The sequence below is a fragment of the Astatotilapia calliptera genome, chromosome 17 (genome assembly GCF_964374335.1).
Source record: "Astatotilapia calliptera chromosome 17, fAstCal68.1, whole genome shotgun sequence".
NCBI lineage: Eukaryota > Metazoa > Chordata > Actinopteri > Cichliformes > Cichlidae > Astatotilapia > Astatotilapia calliptera.
Window position 1 is genome coordinate 29,650,234 of NC_137438.1, and position 26,023 is coordinate 29,676,256.

The window sequence follows — 26,023 nt, forward strand, 5'->3', positions numbered from 1 at the left end:
AACTCCTTTTAGTCATTTCCATATAAACCACAAGTTTCAAGACTGAAATGAGGTTTGAATGTTCATCCACAAATTGCAGCAGTTTGCTTTTCTTGGTAAGCACAGGTCTCTTTCTGTTATCTTCACAAGCAATAAAGGGAATTTTAATAACTATAGAAAAAAAAAACATGAGCCACATCTTGCTTATTCGCATTTCATGAGTGTATATGTACATTGTAGAATGTCTATTAATAGTATGAATCAGACAGGTGGTAGTGTTATCAATGTTTTCTTAGACCAACTAGACCCAATGGACTTGATTCGTCTTTTTTGCTGTGCTATCTTTCAGCTTAACGAAGGCTTTTGCCAGCATACATCCTGGAATGCTCTCATTACCTTGGTGTAGTTGCCAAGGGAGCCAGTGTGATATTCAATACTTCTGTTACCCATCCCTCCAATCTCATTTACACTTGACACCTGACATTTGCATAATGGCCTCGCTCCATCTCCTATCTAGTGAAATAAAGGGTTGAGGCAAGGTGGTTATAGAGTGTGTATGTGCTTCTATGCTCATGTTTGTTTGGTTGTGATGAGCAGATATGCCTATCAAAACTGTGCATGTGCGAATACGCGCATGAGTGTGTGTCATAGATAGGGGTTAAATGACTTCCTTCTAAATGTAGCTCATTAAGCCTGTGGAGACCTTGGCGTGCACCATATTTGCTGATTTGGGACAACTTGCGGAAATGCTGGCAGGAACATGTACATGTGCTTGCTAATCAGGAATACTGTGACCTAATCAGTCAGAAACAGATATTTGGGTGTCAGGAAAATTTAGGATGAACACGTATTTGTACCCCCCAATGTAAGCTGTTGGAGATACTGGTGGACCGCTATGAAAATGACACTACGTCAGAGCACTGCGTCATTGCGTCTGTTCAGTCATAATGAAACTTTGCAAAATATTTTTCAACAGTCCACAAGGAATGGCAGAAAAAAATTAAAGTCTGATTTGACTATCACCCAATTTGTATTCATTTTAACAGCCTTGACAAGAAAATACATCACCTTAGTTCTTTAAATAAAACTGTCAGAGAATTTAAGGCTGGGTCTGTGATGACAGTATGGGGTAGTAGTTGACTCACTGGCATTTTAAAATAAAGTCTATTAACATAATAAATGAAAAAAAACTTCAAACTAAAAGCCCGTTGCCAACTAGAGGGGTTTCTGTCGATAGGAACACTAGTCATTCCCTACTTGAAGGCGGCCTGTGCAATTGGCAACAAGATGTTGGGGATGTTGCATGCCCAACCACCTGGAGACCAGTTGGTTACCACAATTACTTGCAATTGCTCACCAAATGTAAATGTAAAAAAAAAATAATAATTCAATGCAATTACCACACAACTACTAATTTTTTCTAGTCTCGAGAAGGTTTCCAATTTAAACTCTAGTATTATTGAGCCATAAGATAGGAAATATATCTGTGAAAGTTCTCAGTTATCCAGGTCATAATAGTCTAGAGCAGACCTTCCCAAAGTGTGGGGGGCGCAGTATGAAAAGGAAAAAAACAAAACGCTTGGACACTGCTATCGATCGCACGACCGGCACTGGAATACGCTTAAAAAGGGTTTGTCTTTTTATTTTTCCCAACCTGGAAGCAATATGAGACAGCTTATATGGAAGACCTTACAAAACGAAGGCGTCTAGCCTGGATAGGAGCCGTGAGACGAGCTGATATCCAGTTCGCTTCCATCTCCAGATATCTGTTGGTGTGCTCCAGACATTTCCACTCTGGTAAATTCTATATATGTTCATATCACTCTTTATAGCTTAATAATATTATCATTGGGGCTCTCTGAGGTTATAGAAATTGCAAACAAACATAGAATTGAGTGACTGTGCAGACATACGTGCTATGTAACGATTCACTAATTCTTTCGCACAACTGTAGGGAAGCCTGCCTATGAAATGGATCAAGCAAATCCAGACTGGGTACCAACGTTACACATGGGGCACTCTGAAATCCGAACGTTAGGGTAAGGGTTAACAAGATACGTGAAGATATCGGGGGTAGGACAGTGGCGGTAAGTCGTCTGGGTCTTTACTCCACTGCCGTATTTCATATGGGCCCACATTTGCGATGCACTCCATTTTTTTCAAGTACCGCTGCTTCGCCTCTGGACGCAATGGGTCTCTATACCGTCCGTTTTCTTTTGAGCTGCTTTTAAGCGTGTTTCTTGTCGTCGTCGTTCCAACACAGTGTGTTTGTTTTGATTTGTGGACCCGGAAAATAGCGCCGCGCTCCCACAATACATTGCGGCGTGACGTCAACTCCAAAGCCCTATAGGGGGTTCATGACCACCCACGGGGACACTCCCCTAAGACTTCTCCTCCATTTGACCTTAGAACTGAAGAAGCTTCCCGGATGAGAGGTGAAACGTCTTCAAGCAACTTAAAGAAGTCCAGATGCTTTTCTTTCCAAGCTCTTTAGAATAAGATAGGAAAGCAGCTCCAAACCCAACTGCTCCTTCCACTCTGCTTCACAGTTATCAGTAATTTTGTTGGTGTGCATTGCCTTGTTCTGTCTGAAAAAAATAGTAACAATTTTGAACATTCCCCAAAATGTTCAATTTTTGTCACTTGTTCACAGAATATTGCCCCAAGACAACATTCAGGTGGCCTTTTGCAAACTTTTTTTGTGTGATATTTCCAGGACGCTCACTCCTTAAGAGAGTAGCAAAATTTCATACTATTTCTCTTATTGTGGAATGATGAACACCCAGGTCTTTAGAACTGCTGTTGAAGTTCCTTTCAGCTCTTTGTAAAATGCTTGTTTTTAAGGTCTTATAAAAGTTGTTGTGATCTGACATGGTGAGAAAGACAACTAAGTGTGTTCAGAAGACATGTTAAGTACGACTATTGAATGTTATTAATATAGCAGGACTGTGTTTGCCTGTAACTGTGACTTAGATGAATTTCACAGTGCATTTTAAAGTAGTCAGTGCATCCATTTTTCTTATAACTATTCACCACCCGCCTCCAAAAACCCATATCATGTACGAGAATTATAGATGAAGAAATTAAAATATGCAAACACAGAATATTCCTCATGATGAGACAATTCGTCTTTGCATACTTTTGCACATATTAAATAAGGAAACTGACTTTCTCATAATTTACCAATTTGTCACAAAAGCAATGCTTTATGGAGCACTCGCCACAGAAAAGAAGATCAATATAACCCCTCCATCCCCCCAACCCTTCTACCCAGAAAGCTGGTGAGCCTGAGAAGAGTGAAATGTCTTACTTAGTAAATTGCATTTTAAACCAGAGGGGAATAAATACTACAGATAAAGACTGCTCTAATGTGCTCAGATCCATTAGAAATCTCATATTCACACATAGCTGAAATCACATTACAAGACACCCTTAATGTCATTTCACAGGGTTTTTCCACCAGCATTTGCTGCCAGGGTGAGACACCAACATCAAACATAATGGATTTTTGCCTTTTTCCCTTTCCACCCCACCTCCCTTGTGTTACTCATTCCCATCTTCTCTGCTCTGTGCTATTCTGGTTCAAAAAATGGCTCAAACTTTTATTGTTATTGATGTAGGTTCTATTTTGGGTGGATGAATGAATGTACCCAAAATGACCACACACAGACAGAGAGGGTACTTTTACTGCTCATCAACCCTGGAGGAAAGCTTGTTCAGTGTTGTTACATCTCACCAATAAAGTGTTCCTATTCTTTGACTTTGCATGTTCCACTCACTGACAAGAAGAAGAGCTGACGGAGAAAAGTGTGTACTAAAGACAGTTTGCACAACTTTTAAAAGCATTAACATGTAAAATAATTTTCCTAGGGAAATATTTAAAGTCATCTGAGGAAATAGCACCAGTGTCTATTAAGTTCTTAACCCTGGTGTCCTAATAACCTTGTGCAAGCAGAGGAGAGGAGAAGCAGGAAGAGGCAAGAGGAGGAGATACAAACTCAATCATTCTGCCAGTTTGACTTTTCCACTGGTTGAACACTCAATGAGCACACCATGACTCCAGTATGACTGTTTGGGAATCAAACCATCACTGAAGGGGTTTACGGACAAAAGGGGAGAGATATTCACCCTCTTTTAAAAAATGTCTGTCTCTTACAGCTTAGGAAATACATAATTTCATATTTCACAATTTGAAATATATTAATATTAGGATTATGATACTGAGAAGCAAAATTAGATTTATACAGTTTGCAAATCAAATACAATGAGGAGCTAATGAACTGTGTCCAACAACTGGCTAATTTTGGCCGTTATGTGGATTGTCCAACTAATAAATTAAACCAAGCAAATATCTACAAGGACGACGAAAACACAAAGCCACGCAAAAACACAAAGCACAGCTTTTGTTAGGCTGCAGAACTTGATTTTACTCACACAAGTACAAACATTGTCCAACACTGATTATTAGCTGTGAAAGATTGTCTCTTTGAAATGCCCGCAGTGTGTTTAGCTACTGTTGGATTAGATGCAGTACTGAGTTGAGACCATCTATCTTTGAGAATAATTAACTATCCAGAAAGATGGACCAACTTATGTAACCACCAATTAGGAAATCGCAAACAATCCTTTCAGAGGGAGTTGGAGAATTTTAATGAGGTTTAATGACTTGTTGATTGGTTGCTGGGGTTTGTGTAGACTGGTACACGGGGCAGATGTGTTGGGAAGAGTTAAAAAACAAACTCCCTCGACAATCCTCCTCATTTTCATACCTTTGGTCCTCGGTGCATGCTATATCTACAGTAACAGTTGGTTTTTCTCAGTAAATGTATCTGTGTGTGATCTGTGTAGTGAGTCTAGGTATGTGCGCACATGTATGCTTATCTATAGCTCCGTTCAACAATCAACCTACCCCCCACTTCAGTACACACACACACACACACACACACACACACACACACACACACACACACACACACGCGCGCGCGCACACACACACAGGGCTACTTCAGAAGCCTAGCCCCAGACAGGGTGAGCAGATCAATCAATTACATCTCTGCTCCAGCAATCAAACAAGGTTATTATCAGGCAGCAGCTCACCGACCTGGAAAGGCCTAGCCAATCAAAGGCTGCTGTGATGTGGGGGCTGGCACTCGCTCATGTGACAGTAACACAGAATGGCAGCTCATGTTGTCAAGGGATAGAACGACGGAAAGAGGAAAGACAGACAACTGAGGCTGAATTCAAAGAGGGGAAAAAAACAGAAGAAACAGCATAGAGAACAGGAACAAAAGTATATCTGTAAATCACCCATCTCCAGCAATCTGTCTTCACCTTGACACTACTCAGATGACAAGAGAAGATAACAACAACTGAATACAGTTCTTTATAAACACGTTTCAATTTTTAAATCGTAGTACAAAGCTATTTTTCTCCCTTTATTTGGCTAGATTATATCCTCGAAGAAAGCAAAAAATGACAAAAAAAGGAGAAAAAAAGAAGACGAGAGAAAAGGCGAAAAAGAGAAGAGAGGAGGATGTGGCAGAAAGCAGCACATGGTGAAAACATCTCTTCATTGTGGCTCAGTAATTCTCCTTTTGGCAGCAGCTCCCTCTGGCATTCATTCGATGAGCATTAAGGGCATTCTGTCCTCCCACTTCTGTCCTTTCAAAGCAACAGGTCTGAAGAAGCATATTAGGCTTAATTAAATTACTGTACACTCAAAAAAAAATGGAGACTTTCATTTCATTAAATTACTGTTTGCTAACACAATACACCAAAATACACAGGCTGACAAACACACAAATCTCCCAAGAATACAATCTAATCTCTTTCAAAAGCAGCCAATCAGAGACAATCAGCCACTATGGGGGGAGAGAACATAGGAGGGGATGGCATGACTGTGTGAACATCTGTGATTATGGCCTGGTCATCTGGACAAGCTTCAAAGGCCTATCTAGGTGTGTGTCTGTGTATCCGAGTGTGTCTAAAATAAATATATAAATGTCTGGCAGAATTTCGACGTCTAATCTGACCAGGCAACAATTCCCAGATTCCGCTATTTTTCTCCACACAGGCCTAAAACCTCGGGGGCCTTCAAAGCAGACTTCTTAAGAAGTCTACTGCTGAGTGTTCAGACAAACGAGACTCCTTTAAGCTCTGGCTGACGACTGTCTGCTTCACATGAGTCTGTTGGACAGGTTGCCCTGGGAACAAAGTCTGATTTCATTATGGGATGGATAAACACAATCAAAGAGTTTATCCACCTTCTATAGCCGGAGAAAAGACCCCCGCAATGATGGATCTAATCTCCTGCACAATATCTGGTGTCTGTGTGTGTTTGGTTGTACGTCTCATTCACAGTGTGAGCCTCTCCATGCATGCATGAGCTTGTAAGACACAAGGAGATTGAAAACTCTGCACCTGACTAGAAAGTGGCTGAAGTTGCACTTTCAGTAAGCGATAAAAACCAGCAGTATTATTTACAACACAGACTTTAACTGTGTGTGTGTTTGTGTGTTGCTCCAAGGAGGGGAAGAATCAAAGAGAGAGAATAATAAAGACACAGCAGTGCTGCGGATAGTGGCAGGTAGGAGCACCTGACAAATTCATAGCAAACTGACTTGGTGATCTGGAGAAATCTTCCAGCTTTTATTTGTTTAATTTTCCCACCTATTCCTCTCCTTATATGTATAAACATAATTGAGTCGTCATTTTATTTGGTTAACTGTAGTTTCATGTTTACATTATTTTTTACTATATAGAACTCCATGGGGAGATTAGCTATAATGTATACAGTCTGAAATCAAGAGCAGATAAATTCATTAAGACACATTTTGACTGAGTGCTAATTAATGCAATTCAATTCTGAGATTCAGTGTTGAGACACAGCGTCTTGATTTCAAAACTGGAACTTTCAAATTTAAAAAACATAACCATTGAGTTAAAGTAGTACTGCTACTAAAAAAAAGAAAGAAAATGTACCAATGCATAAGCAAAACTTTTGTTTTAAAATTTAAAAAAAGCTGCTTTTTTATTGTGTACCTCTGTGCTATGGGCATGCAACCTTACTAACAGCTTGTTGCGACAGTCGAGTTAAGAGTGCCAGCTGCCTTAGCAATCTATTAAATAATGGCAAGATATAATAAGAACAATCAGCAAAAAAAAAAAGACCCACAAAAGGGCATACTAATAAATTGCACCTTTATTTATATGCTTCAATGGTTATTATAAAGAAATAACTTAAAAGTCCTAATTATGCCAACAACAACCCAAACAAAGCCATGGGAATACAGAAAATCAATCCCAGATGCTGATTTTGACTCTATAAGTCAACTTGTGTTTCCTGATTCCAAACTATAAGTAACATATATTTATTTATTTATGTTCATTTGAGTGGTATAGTGCTTAGCACTGGAGCCTCACAGCACTGGAGCCTCACAGCAAGGTTCTCTGTTCAAATCCACCACTAGGATGGGCCCTTTCTGTGTAGAGTTCTCCCTGTGCCTATGTGGGTTCTCTCCAGGAGCTCTGGCTCAATCCCACAGTCCCAAGACATGCTTGCTAGGTTCACTGGTAAGTCTAAATTGGACATAGGTGTAAATGTGAGCCTGAATGGAAGTCTATCTCCCTGTGTTAGCCTGTGTTAGGCGACTGACTGGTGCTCTGTCCTTGGTGCTTTCAACCTCCCACCCAATGACAGCTGGGACAGGGTCTAAGCCCCCCCACATTCCGTGAACTGGATAAGCAGAAGAAAACATTGGATCACAATGCATCTGAGTGTACTCAATAGAAGTGCTTGATCATGTGTCACCTTCACAGTGAAAAAGAAAAAGCCATAAACGAATACATGTAGTGGCATGAAAAAGCCGCCTTCCTGATTTCTTAGTGTTTTGCATATTTGTCACACATAGATGTTTCAGATCATCAAACATATTTTAATATTAGACAAAGATAAACCAAATAAATACAAAATGCATTTTTTTTTTAATTTCACTGATTAAGAGAGAAAAGTTATCCAAATTTACCTGGTTCTGTGTGAAAAACTAACTGGCCCTCTTGATAAATGATGGACTGACTGTGATTAACCACATTTTTTAGAACGCTGAGTTCAGCTTCACTAAACACAACCAGGCCTGATTACTGGCAAGCCTGCTGAATCAAGAAATATTTAAGTATAACCTGTCTGACAAGGTGAAACAGACAAAAAAAAAAAAACTAAAATTGCACAAAGAAACAAATGCCATGATCTAAAGAAACACCTGAGGAACCAAGTCACTGACAACTATCTGTCTAGAAAGGGTTACAAAGCCATATCTAAGGCTTTGGCACCCCAGTGAACCACGGTGAGAGCCTTTATACACAAATGCAGAAAACTTGGAACAGTGGTGAAGCTTCCCAGGAGTCGACATCACATCCAGGAGATCCCAAAAGACCCCAAAACAACATCTGAAGAACTGCAAGCCTCACTTGCTTCAGGTAAGGTCAGTGTTCATGACTCCACCATAAGAAAGAGACTGGGCAAAAACGGCTGCATGGCAGAGGTCCAAGACAAAAAGCACTGACCAAAAAGAACATAAAGGCTCATCTCAGTTTTGCCAGACAACGTCTTGATGATCCTCAAGACTCTTGGGAAAATACTTTCTGGGCTGACAAGACAAAATTTCAGCTTTTTGGAAGGTTTGAGGCCCGTTACATCTGACATAAAAGTAACAAAACATTTCAGAAAAGAAACATCATAACAACAGTAAAATATGGTTGTGGTAGTGTGATGGTCTGGGGCTGTTTTGCTCCCTCAGGACCTGGAAGACCTGCTGTGGTAAATGGAACCATGAATTCTGCTGTCTACCAAAACATCCTGAAGGAAAATGTCCGTCCATCTGTTTGTGACCTCAAGCTGAAACACATTTGGGTTCTGCAGTAGAACAATGATCCAAAACACCCGAGCAAGTCCACCTCTAAATAGCTTAAGAAAAACAAATTGAAGACTTTGGACTGGCCCAGACAAAGTCCTGACCTGAATCCAAATGAGATGCATTTAGAAACTGCATTTGTGTTTTCTTGTGTTATCTTTGTCTAATACTTAAATTTCTATGATGACCTGAAATATTTAAGTGTAACAAACATACAAAAATAGGAAATCAGAAATGGGGCAAACACTTTTTCACATCACTGACTGTATTTGTTTATGTTTTGAAGGCAAGGTATGTGGCTTATTCTTTTCTGCTGTGATGATGACAACACATGAACAAGTGCTTCTGTTTTGTACACTCAGATGCATTGTGGCCCACTTGGTTAACATATTAACATAGACCTTTTGCAGGAAAACCAGCAGATGACCAACCTAGCCTTTCAGAGATAACAATGGATATTTTCTTAGATTGGGCACTCCTGAAAGCAACATGGATAACAGTGGTCGGTGCTTTTGTGACATCCAGATATCACTCTAGATGACTTCATAAGGCTGACAGAGTGAAAAAGGTGTATTTTGACAACATGCAAACACACACCCCACAAACCATACTAAGACAGAGTTACCACAAGCTTGGTAAACATCAGCTGCGTTGACTTTTAATGAATTCAAGCATCAAGCAAATGTAACCAAATCTCCTTCTTAAACACTGTTTCAATTTTGAGATATGCTCTCATAATACCCTGCCTGTCAATACCCTTGTTTCGTGCCATCTTCTCTTTTGATTTTCTCCCCATGTATCGCATATTGCCGAAGCATGACTAGTGGGTACGTGCACATACACAGCTTGAATTCAAAGCAAGCTAACATGGCACCCAGCATACATGCAGTCTGAGAGCCTTTTCAATTACTCTGCATCTCATTTATTCTTCTTCTGTCCTAAATCGTTTTATTCTCACCACTGTTTCTTTCCGTTTTTCTCTTTTTGCCTCACATCTGCTTGTTTCTCTCTGTTGCTAGTTTCTTTCCTCTGCTTTCTTTATCTCCATCTGTCTCTGACCTTTCCAGTATAAAATCCTCACTCCCCCTGATTCCCAGCTATGCTCTCAGTTTTTAATGGGTGTGGGTTAGAAAGCGAGAGGGAGCTATTTACTGAAGAAAATCCTCCTGAACGAGTGAGAAAAGATTAGAAAAGAGAGCAAGAGCTGGTAAAGCAGAGCAGCATGCGTATGTGTGAGTTAGACTTAAGACAAGACATTCATGCTGCATTTTAATAGCCTATGTACAGACACCCCTTTGAGGTTGACTACAGACAGCACTGTTGAAGGAAAATGTATTCTTCGCCAGTAATTATGAAGCCACTGTTCAACTAAACGAAGGTTAGGGTCAAACTGCAAATTATTTTTGCCATTTTCAGGTCTGCTGCAGCGGGAATTGGCATGTTTGAAATAGGTCACGCAAGGGCAGCAACAAACAATCGCAAAATTATCTCAACAATGACTTTTTGATCAAACAACTCTTGCTGCTCAAATATGTTTTTATAAAGCTGTTCAATGCACTGTTTCATTGTCTTTAGTGGGAATGCTCTCTTTTATGGTTCCTATTAAAATGCTTAGTCGATCAACATCATTAAAAACTGCCTAGATTATAAATGCCACAGTAATGGTTGTGAGTTTGAAGAGTGCCTACTGTAGCACTATACTGACAGGCTAAGCAATAATCAAGCTTGAAATAGAGATGACTAAACATTCATAACAACCTTCTACTTTTGTGGCTTCACCAATGATATCATCTTGAAGCCTTCGTATTTAATTTGGCTTATGACCGTAGAGTCTTCTTTAAACACTAAAGGATGATAAACTATCCACTGGGGCATGCTGTAGAGGATTAATTGTCCAATAAACAAAATAAAAATAGAAACAAATTATAAAATTATGATGATGTTTTAAGACTGGTGTGCGCTACTCATGCTTTCTTCAGTTGTTACAACCCGAACAATATATCAGTTAATATTAGCCATTTGACAGCATTATTGGCCAATATGTGAAAATATAAAAAGTAAAGATGAAATGGGAGAAACACCCTTCAACCATCTTATGAGTGCTGACCTCCAGGGGGGGACTCTGCAACCTCCCTGCCACAAACAGAGCAACAAGTTGATCCAAGCATAGTCGATAAGTGTGTAAACAATTAAGCCAAGTCTTCTTGTAAATTAAGTATTTAAAAAAAGACTTAATGAGGACTCTTAAATAACCACATATAACAAATGTTAGGGAAATACGTTTTGTTTATCTGTCTGAAATAAAAACAATAAATCAGTAATCATTTCAGATTTTTAAACCACTAGATATCGCTATCCCAAAAGTCCAATATCTGTTGGGTTCTATTAGTGGTATTAATAATATTGAAATAATATTACATTTTCTTCAGATAATTAAAAAAACAAGCCACCGCAAAGTCTAATTTTGAGCTGCTTTCTTTTAGATTGTCAGTAAGAATGCAGAAAATCGAACTCTTAAAAAAATATTTTTCTTGAACATCCAACAGTGCCTATCTCACCTAAGTCACTTGAGAAAGCCCCCAAAACTTCTTCAGACATACTCCATTTCACCTCTAAATCTTGCTCTTTCTATTTGTCTTGGTCCATGTGTGCTGCTCAGGAGGGTAGTTAATGAGAGACTGAAATTAGTGCAGAATCATGGTGTGTGTCGTTTTCACCACAGGCTACAGCGGTGGGAGGCAAGGCCCTTCTGTCCTTTTCCTGTCATCTCGCTCTCTATCCGCTCTACATTCCTTTCACCGCTTCTTCCATTGTCCTTTCCTTTCTGCTCCCCCCAAGCACTCTCTGTCAATCTCCAACCTTTTGACTCTTTTCTCTAGCTCGCACTTTCTCACCCAACTGAGGACACTTACAGTAGAACTCTGAACAGACATCAACAATTAAAAGTACTTTTAATGAGCTGATGTAGTGTGCTCACACAGTGAACTCTGTGTTCAACAGCAGTGGTCAATCTTGTACGCCTACCAGTATGACATTATTAGAAGAGCGGGGAGGATGATTTTAGGTTTCTTTATGTTTTGGTTCTGGAACCACAAAATAGCAAATAGCACACCAAGTAAAGGCCCATGCAGTCAAACACAAAGAGGCTGTAAGTCAAATCCTTAATGCGACAAACCATTTTGGAAGATAACTTAATCGTTCAGTTGAAACCCCCAAAGGTAATTCTATAGCCCCGGCTAAAAATCTATTTCGAGCTTGAGCTAGTAATGACAAAGCAGCAAGATTTAATGAAAAACTCACTTATAAAGGAAATTAGCAATGCATACGTCCATTACATTAAGCCCTTCAGCAATCAAGCTGATGTTATTGTTTCTTCAGTTCTGTCTGCTTTTCATGCTTTTAGTTATCATCATGTAAATTATGAAAAAGTTTTCTACCACAAACATGAAGGAATTGTTAAACTGTCCAGAGGGCTTTGTGGAAATGTTTCTCGATTTAACTTTGATCAACTGATTTCAGAACCCATCAGCAATTGTCTGATCATTAAGCCACTAGAGACCCCAGCCACTTTTTCAGTGCTTCCAGTAGCCTGAAAGCTAGTCACTGTATGAAAACATTTAAAAAGCTAATAAAAATTGTCATCTGACAATGTGTTTGGGCAAATGCTTTTCCTCTTTTGCTCTCCAAATGGACCATTTATCTTCACGTAACCATAGCCTGCTTAAGGCGATGGGTCAGTACAAATGGATTACATGACAAATCATGAAAGTCTCTGCCTTTATCAGATTTTTCAGGCACAAGTTTTAACAGTTATTTCATAATAAAATGTGTAGAATACAGTATCAGGTAGATGCTCCAGAAATAACATGAATGCTCAAGTCAAATAGTCACCTCTCAGTGAAAACTTGTTTAAACAACCTTGTACATATTGAACAAATTACAGGTAGTCATGCAGACTGAAACATAGCACACCATGTCGAGGCTTGTAAAAGCGTGGTCATCGTGTGCATGTTTAACAGGGAGAGATTAAGGGGTTGCTGAGGCTTTTCAAAATGCCAGCCTAGTCCGGACCAAGGGGTGTAAATACCACCCAAATGTCAGCAAGAGACCCCAGAAGTCAAACTAAATTGGCTGCTACATGTACAAACACTCCCTTATGCCCCATATTTGTGTGTGCATCTTTAATGACTTGCACTCTCCGCTCTGACATCGGGGTACATTGCCAGAGTTCCAAGGGCAGAACCAATCTTATTCATTCACTGACTATAAGCCCTTGTCCTGTTGAACTGTACAACAGACAGAGGAATATTCAAAAGAGGAGTGATGTTTTGACAGACTTAAGGTCAAACAGACCTCTTTAGCAAAAAATGCATTCAAATACTAAACCACACAAAACGGGCATACACTGCTTTGTCAGTCTTTTGCCTTGTCAAAACAAAAAATATTTTATTCAAAAAAATCTACACTTACTGGTCACCTTGTTTGGTATACCTTGTTAGTATTGAGTTGGACCCCCTTATTACAGTCAGACCTGCATTCTTTGTGGCATAGATTTAACAAAGAACTGAAAATATTTATTTTGGTTCATATAGACAGGACAGCAACACAGAGCTATTAACATTTCACCACATCTCAAAGGTTCTTTAATATACTAAGATATGCTGATTGTGGAGGCCATCTAAGTACAGTCAACTCATTGTCATCTTCAAGAAACCAGTTAGGGATGAGCTGAGTTTTGTGATGTGGTGAGTTATCCAGCTGGAAGCAGCTATCAGAAGATGGCTACACTGTGGAGGACAATATTCAGGTAGACTGGTGCGCTTAAACAATGCTGAGTTGGTACTAAGGGGACCAGAGTGAGCAAAAAAACATATCCCCCACATCATTACACCAGCAGGAGCCTGAACTGTTGATACAAACAAGGTGGATCCATGCTTTCAAGTCGTTTCCACCAAATTCTCTCTCTACCATTATAAGTGGCATCAGAAATGGTTCCAGTCTTTTATGGTCAAATTTTGGCGAGCCCATGTGAACTGTAATCTCAGTTTCCTGTTCTCAGCTAACAGGAGTGGCACCTTGTGTGGTCTTCTTCCTGCTGTAACATACGTCCCTTCAATACCTAGGTTGTAATAAGTGGTTATTTGAGTTGTTGTTACCTTCCTATCATCGTCAAGCAGTGTGGCCATTGTCCTCTCACCTCTGGCATTAACAAGGCATTTTTCCCAGAGAACAGAATATTTTCACTCTTTTATTTTTGACCCTTAAGGGGTCAAAATCACAGTAGGTCAACAGTATAAAAAAAATACCCAGATCAGCTAGCCTGGCGCCAACAACGACACCATATTTAAGTAAATCAAACATCCTACCCATTCTGATGCTCAGTTTGAACTTCAATGGGTCATCTTGAACATGCCTACATATGCAAATTCATGTCGCTGCCATTTATTTGTTTTTTTAGATATTTGTTTTAATTAGCAGTTGAACGGGTGTGCCCAAAAAAAACAGTTCAGCAAGTATACCTACTTGCTGGTAGCGAAAAACTGAATAAATGCAAAGCACTCAGACAGACCCAAGCATAAAACTATATCTACACATGAGGTACTACCGACCTGAGATTTTATCTATCCATCTATGGAAATAATATTAATTGAATCTTTGTCACAATAAGAGAAGAAGAACCTCACATTCTGTATATTTATATTAAAATGCTTTAGAAAGGCATACTGTACACTTTGGGGCAATATTATTTTAGACAGTGCAAATATTAGCACTAGGTAAATTAGAAAAGTCCACACAAGTTCCCTTCTGTTTAAATTCTACCCTTTCTTTGGCATGAGCCAGAATTAAGTTGTGGTAGCTATGGGACTCTTAGACCTTCTAAAATGTAGATATGCAATCTTGCTTAGTTTTGCTCAGGCTGTTACTAGATATTGAGACTAAAACTAACTCTGCAAAATGCAACACTAAGTGGAATCCGGTCATGAACTGCACTTGACATACATCTATCACAGACAAAGCTCTCACTTGGCTTTTAAAACAACTTGATAGGATGGGAATGGTGCTGAAACTCCATTTTCACAGAGAACTTCCCATTAAATCCCTAAATGGGATTATGGACATAGTATGGATAGTATATTTCTCACCAACCACATGCACACCTGGATGAGAAGTCAACACAGACAAGTATTGTGTTATTTTGCTTTAAAAAAAACAAACAAATATATACCAAACTTGCCTTAAACAGGCCACGTCAACTCTTAGTTTACTCATCTTAATTTCTAATTACAAAACTCATCTTATGAAAACTTTCAAACTGTAAAATTTGCAAATTTGATGGTTCTTGGAAACTAAGATTTAAGATTTGAAAAACAAACACACAGAAACATTATAAAGTAGAGTGCTTAACTTGATTTAAGGGGTGAAAACAAAATATATCCCAACACAGAAAAACCATTTGCAATCAAACATTAAGACCCTGATGTCTCATCTCCCACGCACTGCCACTGATTTCCTGTGCTCCAAACCCCCAACTGCTTTTACCATTAAAGCTGCCACGAGTTGCATGGCTGGCTGCAGGAGGTGTAGTGATCCATCAGCGGAGTGCCAGAGCTTTGCCATTAGAAAACCATCTGCAAGCAAAAGCGCTCCATTGGCACTAGAAGTCTAGAGAGGCCAGGTTGAGGGGAGGGAGGGAGAGAAGAGAGAGCCCTGTGTTCAAGGCAGTTTGGTTTGATTGATATGAACCATTACAGACAACATGGGAGAGGTAGGCAGAGAGCTAGTCACCGTTTTATTTTTGGTCATTTGTTCAGACAAAAGCTTGGCCAGACCTAAAGTGAACAGGGACTGAAAGTCGGTGTGGGTGTGTGTACGTGTCAGAGAAAGATAAGTGTGGAAGTAAGGGACAGAGAGAGAAAATTTCAAGGCCAAAACAACAGTAAAGGGACAAAAACATACAGGAAACAACCTGGAAAGAAAAGCATTAAGGCATACATACAAACACGCACGCACTGCCACATCTTTTTGCTCTCTCGAGTGAAAGGAGCTACTTTCAATAGCATCAATCAGTCAAGCAAGAAGTATGATAACAATGAATGAACTGCAATCTAGCTTGACTACCTTAATGGGCTCATGTAATGTGACTGAAACTGTTAATTAGTACCACATTTTGTGGTTATAGTATAGAGCAGGAATAGGAATAGTATATAGTAATTTGGCTTCCAGCATATTTGACTAAAATATCAACATAAACATCTTAGGCTTTTTTAATAGATTCAGGAAAAAAAAGTTTGCTTTTTTGTATCCACTTCTTAACATGTGTCAGAAATGTGTGACGCTTTAGAGATGTACATAAAACTTACCGAAATGTAAGAACAGGAAACATCTCTGTTTAATGGATCCTAGAAGGTTATGTGTCACTGCATGAAGGCCAATTCAATTAAACTCTTTCACTATTAGATTTACTCTACTCCAATGGGACCACAGCACAGTATGGGAAACTACCAGACATATGAAACATTACCAAAAACACAGCCCCTCAGAATAGTCAAATTTAATGGCAAATAAAAGCCAGGGTGGCAGACAATCCTAATTCCTGGATGGTATCAACAAACTGAAGGTACAAAATATTACATCATTTTTGATTTACGATATCCCACTAAACATTAACAAGGTTGAAATCAATAGATAGTCACTAAGAGGCTGTATAATATAATTAGCTTTACATTTTACTGGTATTGAGTCATATCCAAGGGTTCATATGTCTTGAGTAGCCAGGCTATCAGTTTCTGACAGACCAGTATGACACAAGAGGGCTTTTAAACACATACATGTTGTAAAGTTAATGGAATCTTGCCCAAAATATTCCAGTAAAGACAGCAGATTTGGTGTTGGTTACCTTTATTTTATTCTGATCCAATTAAGTTATATAGTGCTGGAAGTCACAATTTTAGTGTATGAGGATGTCTGCCACAAGCAGAGCTGTGTTGCTTTTAGCCATACTAGGAATGTACTTTAATATTAACCCTTTAAGACCTACCATAGAACCAAGTCCGCCAGAGCTTATATTATATTTTTACATGCTGTGGAGCCATTTTTGGGAGCATTTCAAGTTGCTATACATCAATACAACCATTATAGCCCAGATTTTAATAATATGTATTCATTAAGTGCATAATAATTACATAAATTGCAAAAAAGTGCAATAAACTACAAAAAAATTGAAAATCGTTTTTGTTTTTTTAACATATATTTCTAATTAGAGAAATTTAAGAGGCTTATCCCTCAAAACTGTAAATACAAAAAAGTTGCACAAAATAGTTTCCCACCACAGGAAATTTATTTTGAGTGTCTTCATACTTTTATTTTTGAAATACACCAATTTTTATACACTGCAGGAAAAACGAAAATAAATATTATAATACAAATTTGCAAAAAAGCAGCATATGCATCAAAATAAACTATTTCCAGCAGTGCAATTTGAGTCCTAAGCATCCCAGAAACGACACAGAAAGTCATAAAGTCAAAGATAACTTTTAAAAAGACCAGTATAGGCCCTGAGGCCCTGATGGTAAAAAAGACTACATTTCCGCGAAAATGACGTCACTTCCGGTTTCGGGCAGGTAATGGCGGAAATTCAAAAGTTCGCGCTGACGTCTATTCCAACGTAGGAAGTGTTACGAACAGCTGATCGGATCGGCAAAGCGTGTTTCTGGAATATTATGTTTTTGTTCCTGCAAGCGCTTTTTATGCAGTTTTTGCAAAGCTTTATGTGGAAGGAAACCATGACCTAGGACAAGCTGATGTAAGTACAACTCCTCCGGTTTCATATACAAAAAAAATTTTTGCGCTAGCTTACGTGGTTGCAGTGCTACCGGGATTTAAAAATAGTTACGCAAAACAGAGCGTGCCCGCTCCGATCGGCTCTAAAGGGTTAATTATAAAAATTTTGCCATGCCATAAACGCATTAGTGCCACTGCAGTACAGACACTGTAACACCAGTACACCAAAGAATCGTTACCCATGCACCGTAACCTGGTGTGTGTCATCAAAACCTATTTTTACTCTTTAAAGTCTCAGAGCAGATCATGTGCACTATACACCCTGCTGTTTTGCATTTCTGAGTCAGTGCATTCCAGATGAACCAAAAACACATGCTGAAACCACATTCACGTGTATTTTTAGGAGGTTGTTCAATATATAGTATAGTATATAATATATATATATAATAGTATATAAAAACCTGCTTTACCTGAGAAGAGGCTGGAAGATTACAGTGATGTTCCTCGCACCTGGCTTACACACAAACTTCATTTCTCCTCCTTCAATCAGGTTGTCATCAGCGCCACCTACAATACAAGAAACACAATTATAGAAATAACAAAACAGGCATATGTGCGTAGTGGTTGCCAGTGTTACATATACACACACATAAAAGAGGTAGAGAATTCAAAGAGTATTTTTGCATCAACGCAAGTCACAAATCCATTTTGCTTTCCTGGAGTTCACTTAGCATTACCTAGCACTATAGAGGAGAGCGCTTCAAGATTAGAAAGGAGGTATTATTTTATAGTAAACTTTGTCTTATATTTTTCTCCAAGAATAGATTGTAGGAAAGATATTTGAATATACTGCAAGTGTGAATCCTCTGAAATGTGACATTCTGCATTAAAACAGACTGCCACAATGGACATTTGATATGTGCACCTTTATGAAGTCATGTGCAAAAGACACCAGACTGCTACAGAAAAAAAAAAAATCACACTCGATTAACTGCACATCAGATTTCTCTGGTATGTTTGTCTGTACATTTCAGTTTTTCTGACATTCTCTATAATTTTGTCTGAAAACCTTCATATTTTACCCTTGAAATGTTACATGGTGAAAAAGCTGTTGGCATTTTCCAGTTTGATGTGATCACTTTTAGCACAAGGTAAAAATGGACAAAATAACTATCTTTGACTGACACCGTGATGCAGCCGTGATCCAAGACTGGCACACATCACCACACCTTCTACTTTATATTGCAATATTTATATTGTGCTGTATTGTGTTGTATTAAATTGTATTGTACTGCTACACCTACAAGAGTGCCAGGAGATGACCACAGAGTCACTGGGATAGTCTATTTGCAGTTAGAATAGTGCCCATAGTCTACCAACTCGGGAATTCCTGCTCTAAAACTAACAGTGAACTGTAACTCTGTTATTTCAATGAAATTAGTACATTGTTCCACCTTTTTCTATTTGTTTTTTTACATTTAGAAATGCTTAATCACCCATTTACCTCCACTAAGGTGGTCATGTTTTTGGTTGCATTTGTGTGCGTGCGTCATTCTGTCTGTAAACATGAGCACAAAAAGTTTTGAATGAATTCCAGTAAAACTTTGTCAGGGTGTAGACAAAGGTCTTCAAGGTCAACGTCTCATCTCACTTTTATATTTCACATCAGCCTTTCTTAACAGATGACCCAAAAAAATAAGTCACACCTGTAAAGAAAATACAATCAAGAGAAAACAAATGGGCTGCCTTGTTTGAAATATTTAATATAATATTATACAACAAGCTGAAGTTATTCATGTTCAGTTATTTAAAAATACCTATTATCCATTACCTACTCCTACATAATGTTTGAGTAATCAAAGTAAACATATGTTACCTTTATTTGGGTTTTACTGCACTCCAAACGTCTTAAAGTACATTTTAAAAGAACAAAGAAAACAAAATAAATATATATAAAGAAATTACTATTTCCTTATAAGTAATTAATGCCTAGAGAGTGAGCTGCCTTCGTGGAGGTGTGCACTCTCAAAGTGCTTCTTGTTCTTTCTGTAAACGGATTTACACATAGTCATATAATAGCAGAAAATTAGTGGCCAAGAAATACAGATGAGCAACTAAGATGAGAATAAACAGTCAGCAGTACAAAGAGGACAGATGTTTAAACACTCAGCTCTCAAACGGAAGAGAAGGAATCTTCACAAACCAATGTCTCCTTACTCTCATTTGAAGCATAAATGAAGTAAAACACTAATTTTACGATTTAGTTGCATTATTAAAAAGTCACCTTCACTAACCTTGTGTTTGGAATAATGACACTGAATATCTCTGTTAGCCACATGTTAGCAAAATGTGAGTATGTGAGCAAACAGAGAAAATGTTTAAAACCTATGTTAACCAAAAACTATATCTTGAGAACCGAAAAAAAAACCTACTCAAAAAGTACCACTGACTTACTGACCTCAAGGAGGGAACTGGAAGTTCAAAAATCCGAGCTAACATGCTAATTTCCCCGTGTGAGGACTCATTCATGTGGCACTCCATACACACATCAATATATCAACATGACAAGACAAATATAAATGCATCCCACATGCTCACACCCCTTCATGCCCTGTGTCACTGCGTGGGTGAGCCCCACAGCTAACAGGGTTAATCAGAAAATCATTGCCATGTAAAATCTTGGTGGAGGGGACAGGGGACTCCAGCAGATGGGGGGAAAGGGGAGATCACAGGGGAGAAGCAGAACTGAAGCTCATTACCTCCACTCATCCTGAAGTAATCAATATAAATGATAGATGAAATTGCAACTAGTTGTCAATATGGCAAACTGCAGTGCAAATGGATTGTATGTGCGCGTGTTGGTACAAATGTTTGCATAGGCTGATATGCTGCTTGCATTTAAATTGTGATTGGATAATTATAACAGAGGAGGACAGCAACATGGTAGCAGCATTCCTGTCTTCATAAAGTAATATTACAGAGATTTTTTTAATCCAGTATATGGGGAAAATATGTGTAGGCAATAGAACAAATAATTTTTTCTGCGCTTCTGTGCCATGGCTGTTGCGTGGCCCCTGCTTATGTGGCCCCTCATGGTCCTCTTTGGGCTCTCGTGCTCTGGGAGCCTCTGGATGTCTGGGGCCGGGATCTCCTCCATGCCTGCTTCATGCCCTGGGGGACGGGGCTAAGGCTCCCCACACCCTCTAGCAGATCATTACATGGAGCAAGCGTGGAGCACAAGCGTGCTCACACATACAGGTGTGCACACAGGTGTACACACGGGTGCTCACAGACATAAACTATATCTTTCTTGGCTGCTGCCTCAAAGCACATTGTGCAGTGTTGGTCTTCCGTACTACACAATAACATTCAATATTTAATATTTACTGTTAGTTACAGTTATCTATGCTGTGGTGTCGTGTTTATTGTGTTGCTCTCTTTTTGCTTGTTTTCTTTTTTATGTTCTCTCTCAACAGGTCATCCAGCGGATTTTTTATTTATTTATTTATTTATTTTTGTTTCTTCTCTCAGTGCCCCCCTTCCTCTGTTTTTCTTTTCCTCCCTTTCTTTCTCTCTCCCTTTCCTATCCTCCAGTCATGTCTGTACCATCTGTAATAACTTAAAATAAAATAAAATAAATAAATAATAATAACAAAGGTCAATGAAATGGACCAATGCGGTAAGGCCGTGATAATCCATCTGGGCATCCTTCTTGGCCTTCAGACAATAATTCCGATGGCTAAAAAACCAAACAGGCAGGCAAAAAAAAAAACCCAACAACAACAACAACAAAAGAAGAATAAAGAACTTTTTTATATTCAAACCATGAAGGTGTGATGGATTAATAACCCGTGTGGGTAAACTAATACTTGGGAAACACTTACAGCACCTGTCATATTCTGGTCAGATGAAATTAGGTGTGATTTGGTGTCAAGTGTACAGAGTAAGAAAAGTTAGAACACTGGACAGAAATCAAACAAGATGGTGATCCAAGCTACTTTGATAGGATTTAGAATTAGGTGTGTGTGTGCATGAGTGTGTCCTGAAATGATTTTCAGTTCAGCACAAAGCTTCACTTTGCTGTTTTCTTCTGTTTCATTTCCATGTCGAATATGGCCTCACAAAGCTTGTGCGCTATAACACAAAGACACCTTCGCATAGTGTTAAAGCCTGTTCCGCATTACCTGTGCAGCCTGCCTAGCCTTGCATTCAAATGCATATCAACCCATTGTTAACCGTACGGGCCTCTATTATACATTTCTAATAGAACAAGTTTCATTTGAAAAGTATGGGAGACAACACTCTCTGCAGTTTCATTAAAATGACAAGAGAAGCTTTCATTCCATCCAAAAGTTTTAACTCAAGGGTTTTTGATCCTGATCTGTTGCCATGAAATTTGCCTGCACGGTAAGCCCACATTCGTGTTGCTAAGTGGAGACAAAGATGAGGTCCAATTCACTCAAACTCTGTCTGTCTCCATCTCTCTATCCATTCATCCGTCCTTTGGTGCCAATTCAATTAAGACTCAATTACAGGCTCCTAAACAAAGCTGCCGCCAACGCACTCTCTTGCTCATCCTCCTTGCTCCATCATATTCTCTATCTTGCTTTCTCTCCACTCTCTCACTCACTGATCACCAATGTGGAAAAAGCTGGCTAAACTTTTGTTTCTTCGTCATCAACTTGCAAACAGTTAAGTTCCCATGAATAACATCGACATGTTGCAGACTCCTGTCTAACTGGCAGCTACACACAAACAAGCGCACAGACGCACAAATTCAGACACACACCGAATAGACTACCACGTATGTATTCCCAATGACGGTGACCAATTTAATTTCATGCTCTAAACATCTGCATCCGTGTCAGACAAAGGAGCGAGGAAGAGACCTCATTGATCCATGGGGTCTGGGACCAGCTGCCAACAGGGCATAGCACTGATGAATATTAAATAGGGGGGCATTAATATGCATGGGATTTTTCAGAGTTGTCTAGACGTGACAGGGTGGCTCCGGTTTCAGGTCAGGATGCCACCGAACTGGTGCCAGCTCTCTCCCCATATAATGTGTAAAAATATTATATTGTTTGTCAAGCCCTGTGTGATTGTATATGCACGCATATCTATGAGCATTTGTGTCCCTCGGTGTGCGGTCTGATCCGAGATTAGTGAGAGGAGTGCGTGTGGAGGAGGCACGGTGCTCAGTCGGATGGCAAGTGAAAACTGGAAAGGAAGAAGTGACACATTCTAATGTGGCCAAATCTGCCTGAAATCCCCCTAGAGGGTCACTGCTCCGTCTGCAACACAAACACCTAAGCAGACATGACACAAAGCTATCAAAAAGGAAACCCATAAATTATAGACAGTACAAACAGACAAATACTAATATACTGTTATGCATATACATATGGCGCAAATGTTTTAAACACACAAACACAATTGTAAGGCGTGTAGTGTCACATAGCCTCTAACAAATGGCTCAGCTGAAATTACATAGACACAATATGCTCAAATACACTCGCACAGTGACAACAATCCAGACCCCTGTGGTGTCTTACCATGCACTCTCCAGCCCACATCTAATCAAGTCAGGCAGTGACTTAGTGAAATTGCATTAGCTACACTTTCCTGGGTTTGATGAGAAACGGGTTAGATCCTGTGATGAATTCCAGCCTTGCCCAGATTTAGGCAGGGAAAGAATGAACGTGTGATGCCTTCTTTAACACAGTTCTGTGTCCCCTGAGACCAGCACGTTTCTGTATGCATCCGCAAGTTTTCAGGAGAGGGCGAGATGAGGAAAGCTAAGACAGACAGGCCAAGGAACGGCAATAATCCCTAATTTACAAGTGGTTTCAATCAGTTTTATGTCCACAAGTGTAAATTTGTGTGCCTACACGGAAAAAAAGGGACAGCGGCAAACAAGGTCGTTAGTTCAGGTGCTTAAAACTCTGTTTGTGGGTATCTGTATCTGCAAATTAAAACACTGGCTCCATATTTTTTAGACACATAACCCACACTTGCAAAATACAATAACAGCAAAGTTATCAACAATTCAAGTAAACATATTTTACATTACATATTTCGATTGCCTTCTGTCACAATAATGTTCCCAATTACAAAAGGTGGATGTCCTCCTAAAGTTCAAACCAAGAATCGGTGTGAACTTCAAACTGGTCTGAGCATTTCAGATACTGATTTTCCCAGACCACCATTTGTCTGAGAAGAAAATAATCAGATTTGCATCTTGGATGTGCAGCTGACAGTTCTGCTGATACCCTGTGATGCTATTATTTCAATATGGACCAAAATCTCAGATTAATCCTTCCAGCACCAAAAACGAATGCAGTACTGAAGACAAAAAGCAGGAACAGCCATTAAAAGAAAGAAAAAAATTTAAAAAAATTTAAGCCAATGCAGAAGTACCTTAAACCAGCATTTTGTATGAAAGGCACCAGAAGGTGATAGCTGTGGTTGCTAAGACCTTTAGTCTTAAAGAAGTCTATAAGAAAACAGCTGTCTGTCACTTTAGCACTTTCCTGTTGAGTTTTAAATCTTGTCCATACAATATTCCAAACTCAGGACCTGTCAGTCAGGTGCTTTTAGGCAATGAGCATGTAGTTTGACAGTCAATCCCCCCTTCCTTTTTGGGGAGACTCTGAGACCCCCCCCGTTTTGTAATGTACCTTCGACTGCTGTTTTTCTTACTGGCTTTCTTGTCATGTTCTGACTATTAAATAGAAAATGAAGTTTTTTAAATTCTCATTTTGTCAGTGGCATCAGTGAGGCCAAAGTGAAATTTAAGGATTTTTTTTAAGTCAGAAGGCATTACCACATATTTTGATAATTAAGATAATGGTAAATTTACCCATGTTGGTAACTTTTGCATGAAACAGATGCACAGCTTAACAGTATAAACTTAAAATGAAATCTACAAAGACTGTGCTTTTGTGCCAAACAGCCATTTACAATGCAATCCACAAATTTCAATTTGAAATACAAAATACATAAAACATATTGCCTGATGTTTTTACCTCAAATCAAAGAATCAGCTGTGGTCACAGCCGAACACATTTCAGTTTGTGTGTCTCTTACCAAATGTTCGGCTCAAGACAATCAAAGATATCTACAATTGCTCTTGATAGATTCTGATTTAAACTGGCAAAAGGGAAGCAAGGTGGCTGAAATAATCAACTCACACGGTCCTTTAACACACAAAATGTAGACTCACAAACCTAAAAATAATTAGCTGAATTTATTAAACTAACACTTCTGTTTAAATTTTGTTAATGCATAAAAGGTGTAACTCAACCAGTAGGATTCTTCAATATCTGCACTTTAGCACAGTGTTTATAGTAATCGCTGTTCTATACATAAATAAAGTGAGGCAGTGCTCTTCCTTTGATTGAGGTCCCTAATCTGAACTGTTAGCCAGCACTGCATATTGCAGTCTAAATTGTGCAAATAGGAAGGAATGTACAGAATAATCCAATTTTCCCCCTTAATGGCCTCACATGTCTGTCGCTGTTGTACTATGAAAATTATTTTTTGAGTGATCAATTCAGGTAATATACCCCATGTACAAATCATATATATTTAAATTTTTGTACATGCTTGCAAAGGAATCACTCTGGCAGGCAGCTGCATATTCACTAAACTGAATCCTGCTATTTGAATAAGATTGGTTCTCGCTTCAATAATGTATGACTCTCTGGTCAATTCCGGGCATCCCATTCCACTCAGACTGTCTTCATGTCTGATTGGGTCTTAATGAGAGTTTTCTATTATTAAAATTAATTTGATGGGATGGTATCTGCTGCTTCACCAACCAGGCATCCAAATCCACCCTACAGCTGAGAATCAATAAATTATAGTATAAATAAATTCAGGTGTAAATTGAGCAGGATTAATTATTAAAAGTGTCACTGTGGCATACAGTGTCTCTCCTTGGTCTTGATTTTAATTAATTCACATCTGTCAGTTGAAGTAAAACAAAAATTCACTCTAGAAGGAGATGTTTACAATGTATGTTGTCTGTCTTTCAAACTTTACCAATGTCACTGATCTGCCAATTCATGGTAGTAGTGTTGCAAAAACCTGGCTATAAATAGATTAAGTGAAACACTGGTTACATATTTTAGGTTTTCGTTTTCTATTCTTTTGTTAAAATGCACATCATGCATCATTCTTTGCAAAACACCATGAAACCTCCATAGCCTTTTTGAGCCTGATACTAAACCTGCATAAGTTTTTGTGGTTCAGGCACCATATTCACAACAGATACAACTATGCATGCATTCAAAATGGTTTCAAACCTACAACTTCAAGTTGTAGCAACAACACACAGAGCGCCCTCTGAC

The 26,023-nt window shown here is 38.9% G+C and overlaps 1 protein-coding gene across 1 annotated transcript in view; it reads right to left on the minus strand.

Moving 5' to 3' along the window:
- The window catches only part of exoc4 (exocyst complex component 4), a 144,260-nt gene that overhangs the window by 71,233 nt on the left and 47,004 nt on the right, over positions 1-26,023 (minus strand). Inside the window, exon 11 of the mRNA XM_026147677.2 lies at positions 18,140-18,236. Coding sequence (XP_026003462.1) covers positions 18,140-18,236 — 97 coding nt within the window. The remainder of the gene's footprint in view (positions 1-18,139; positions 18,237-26,023) is intronic.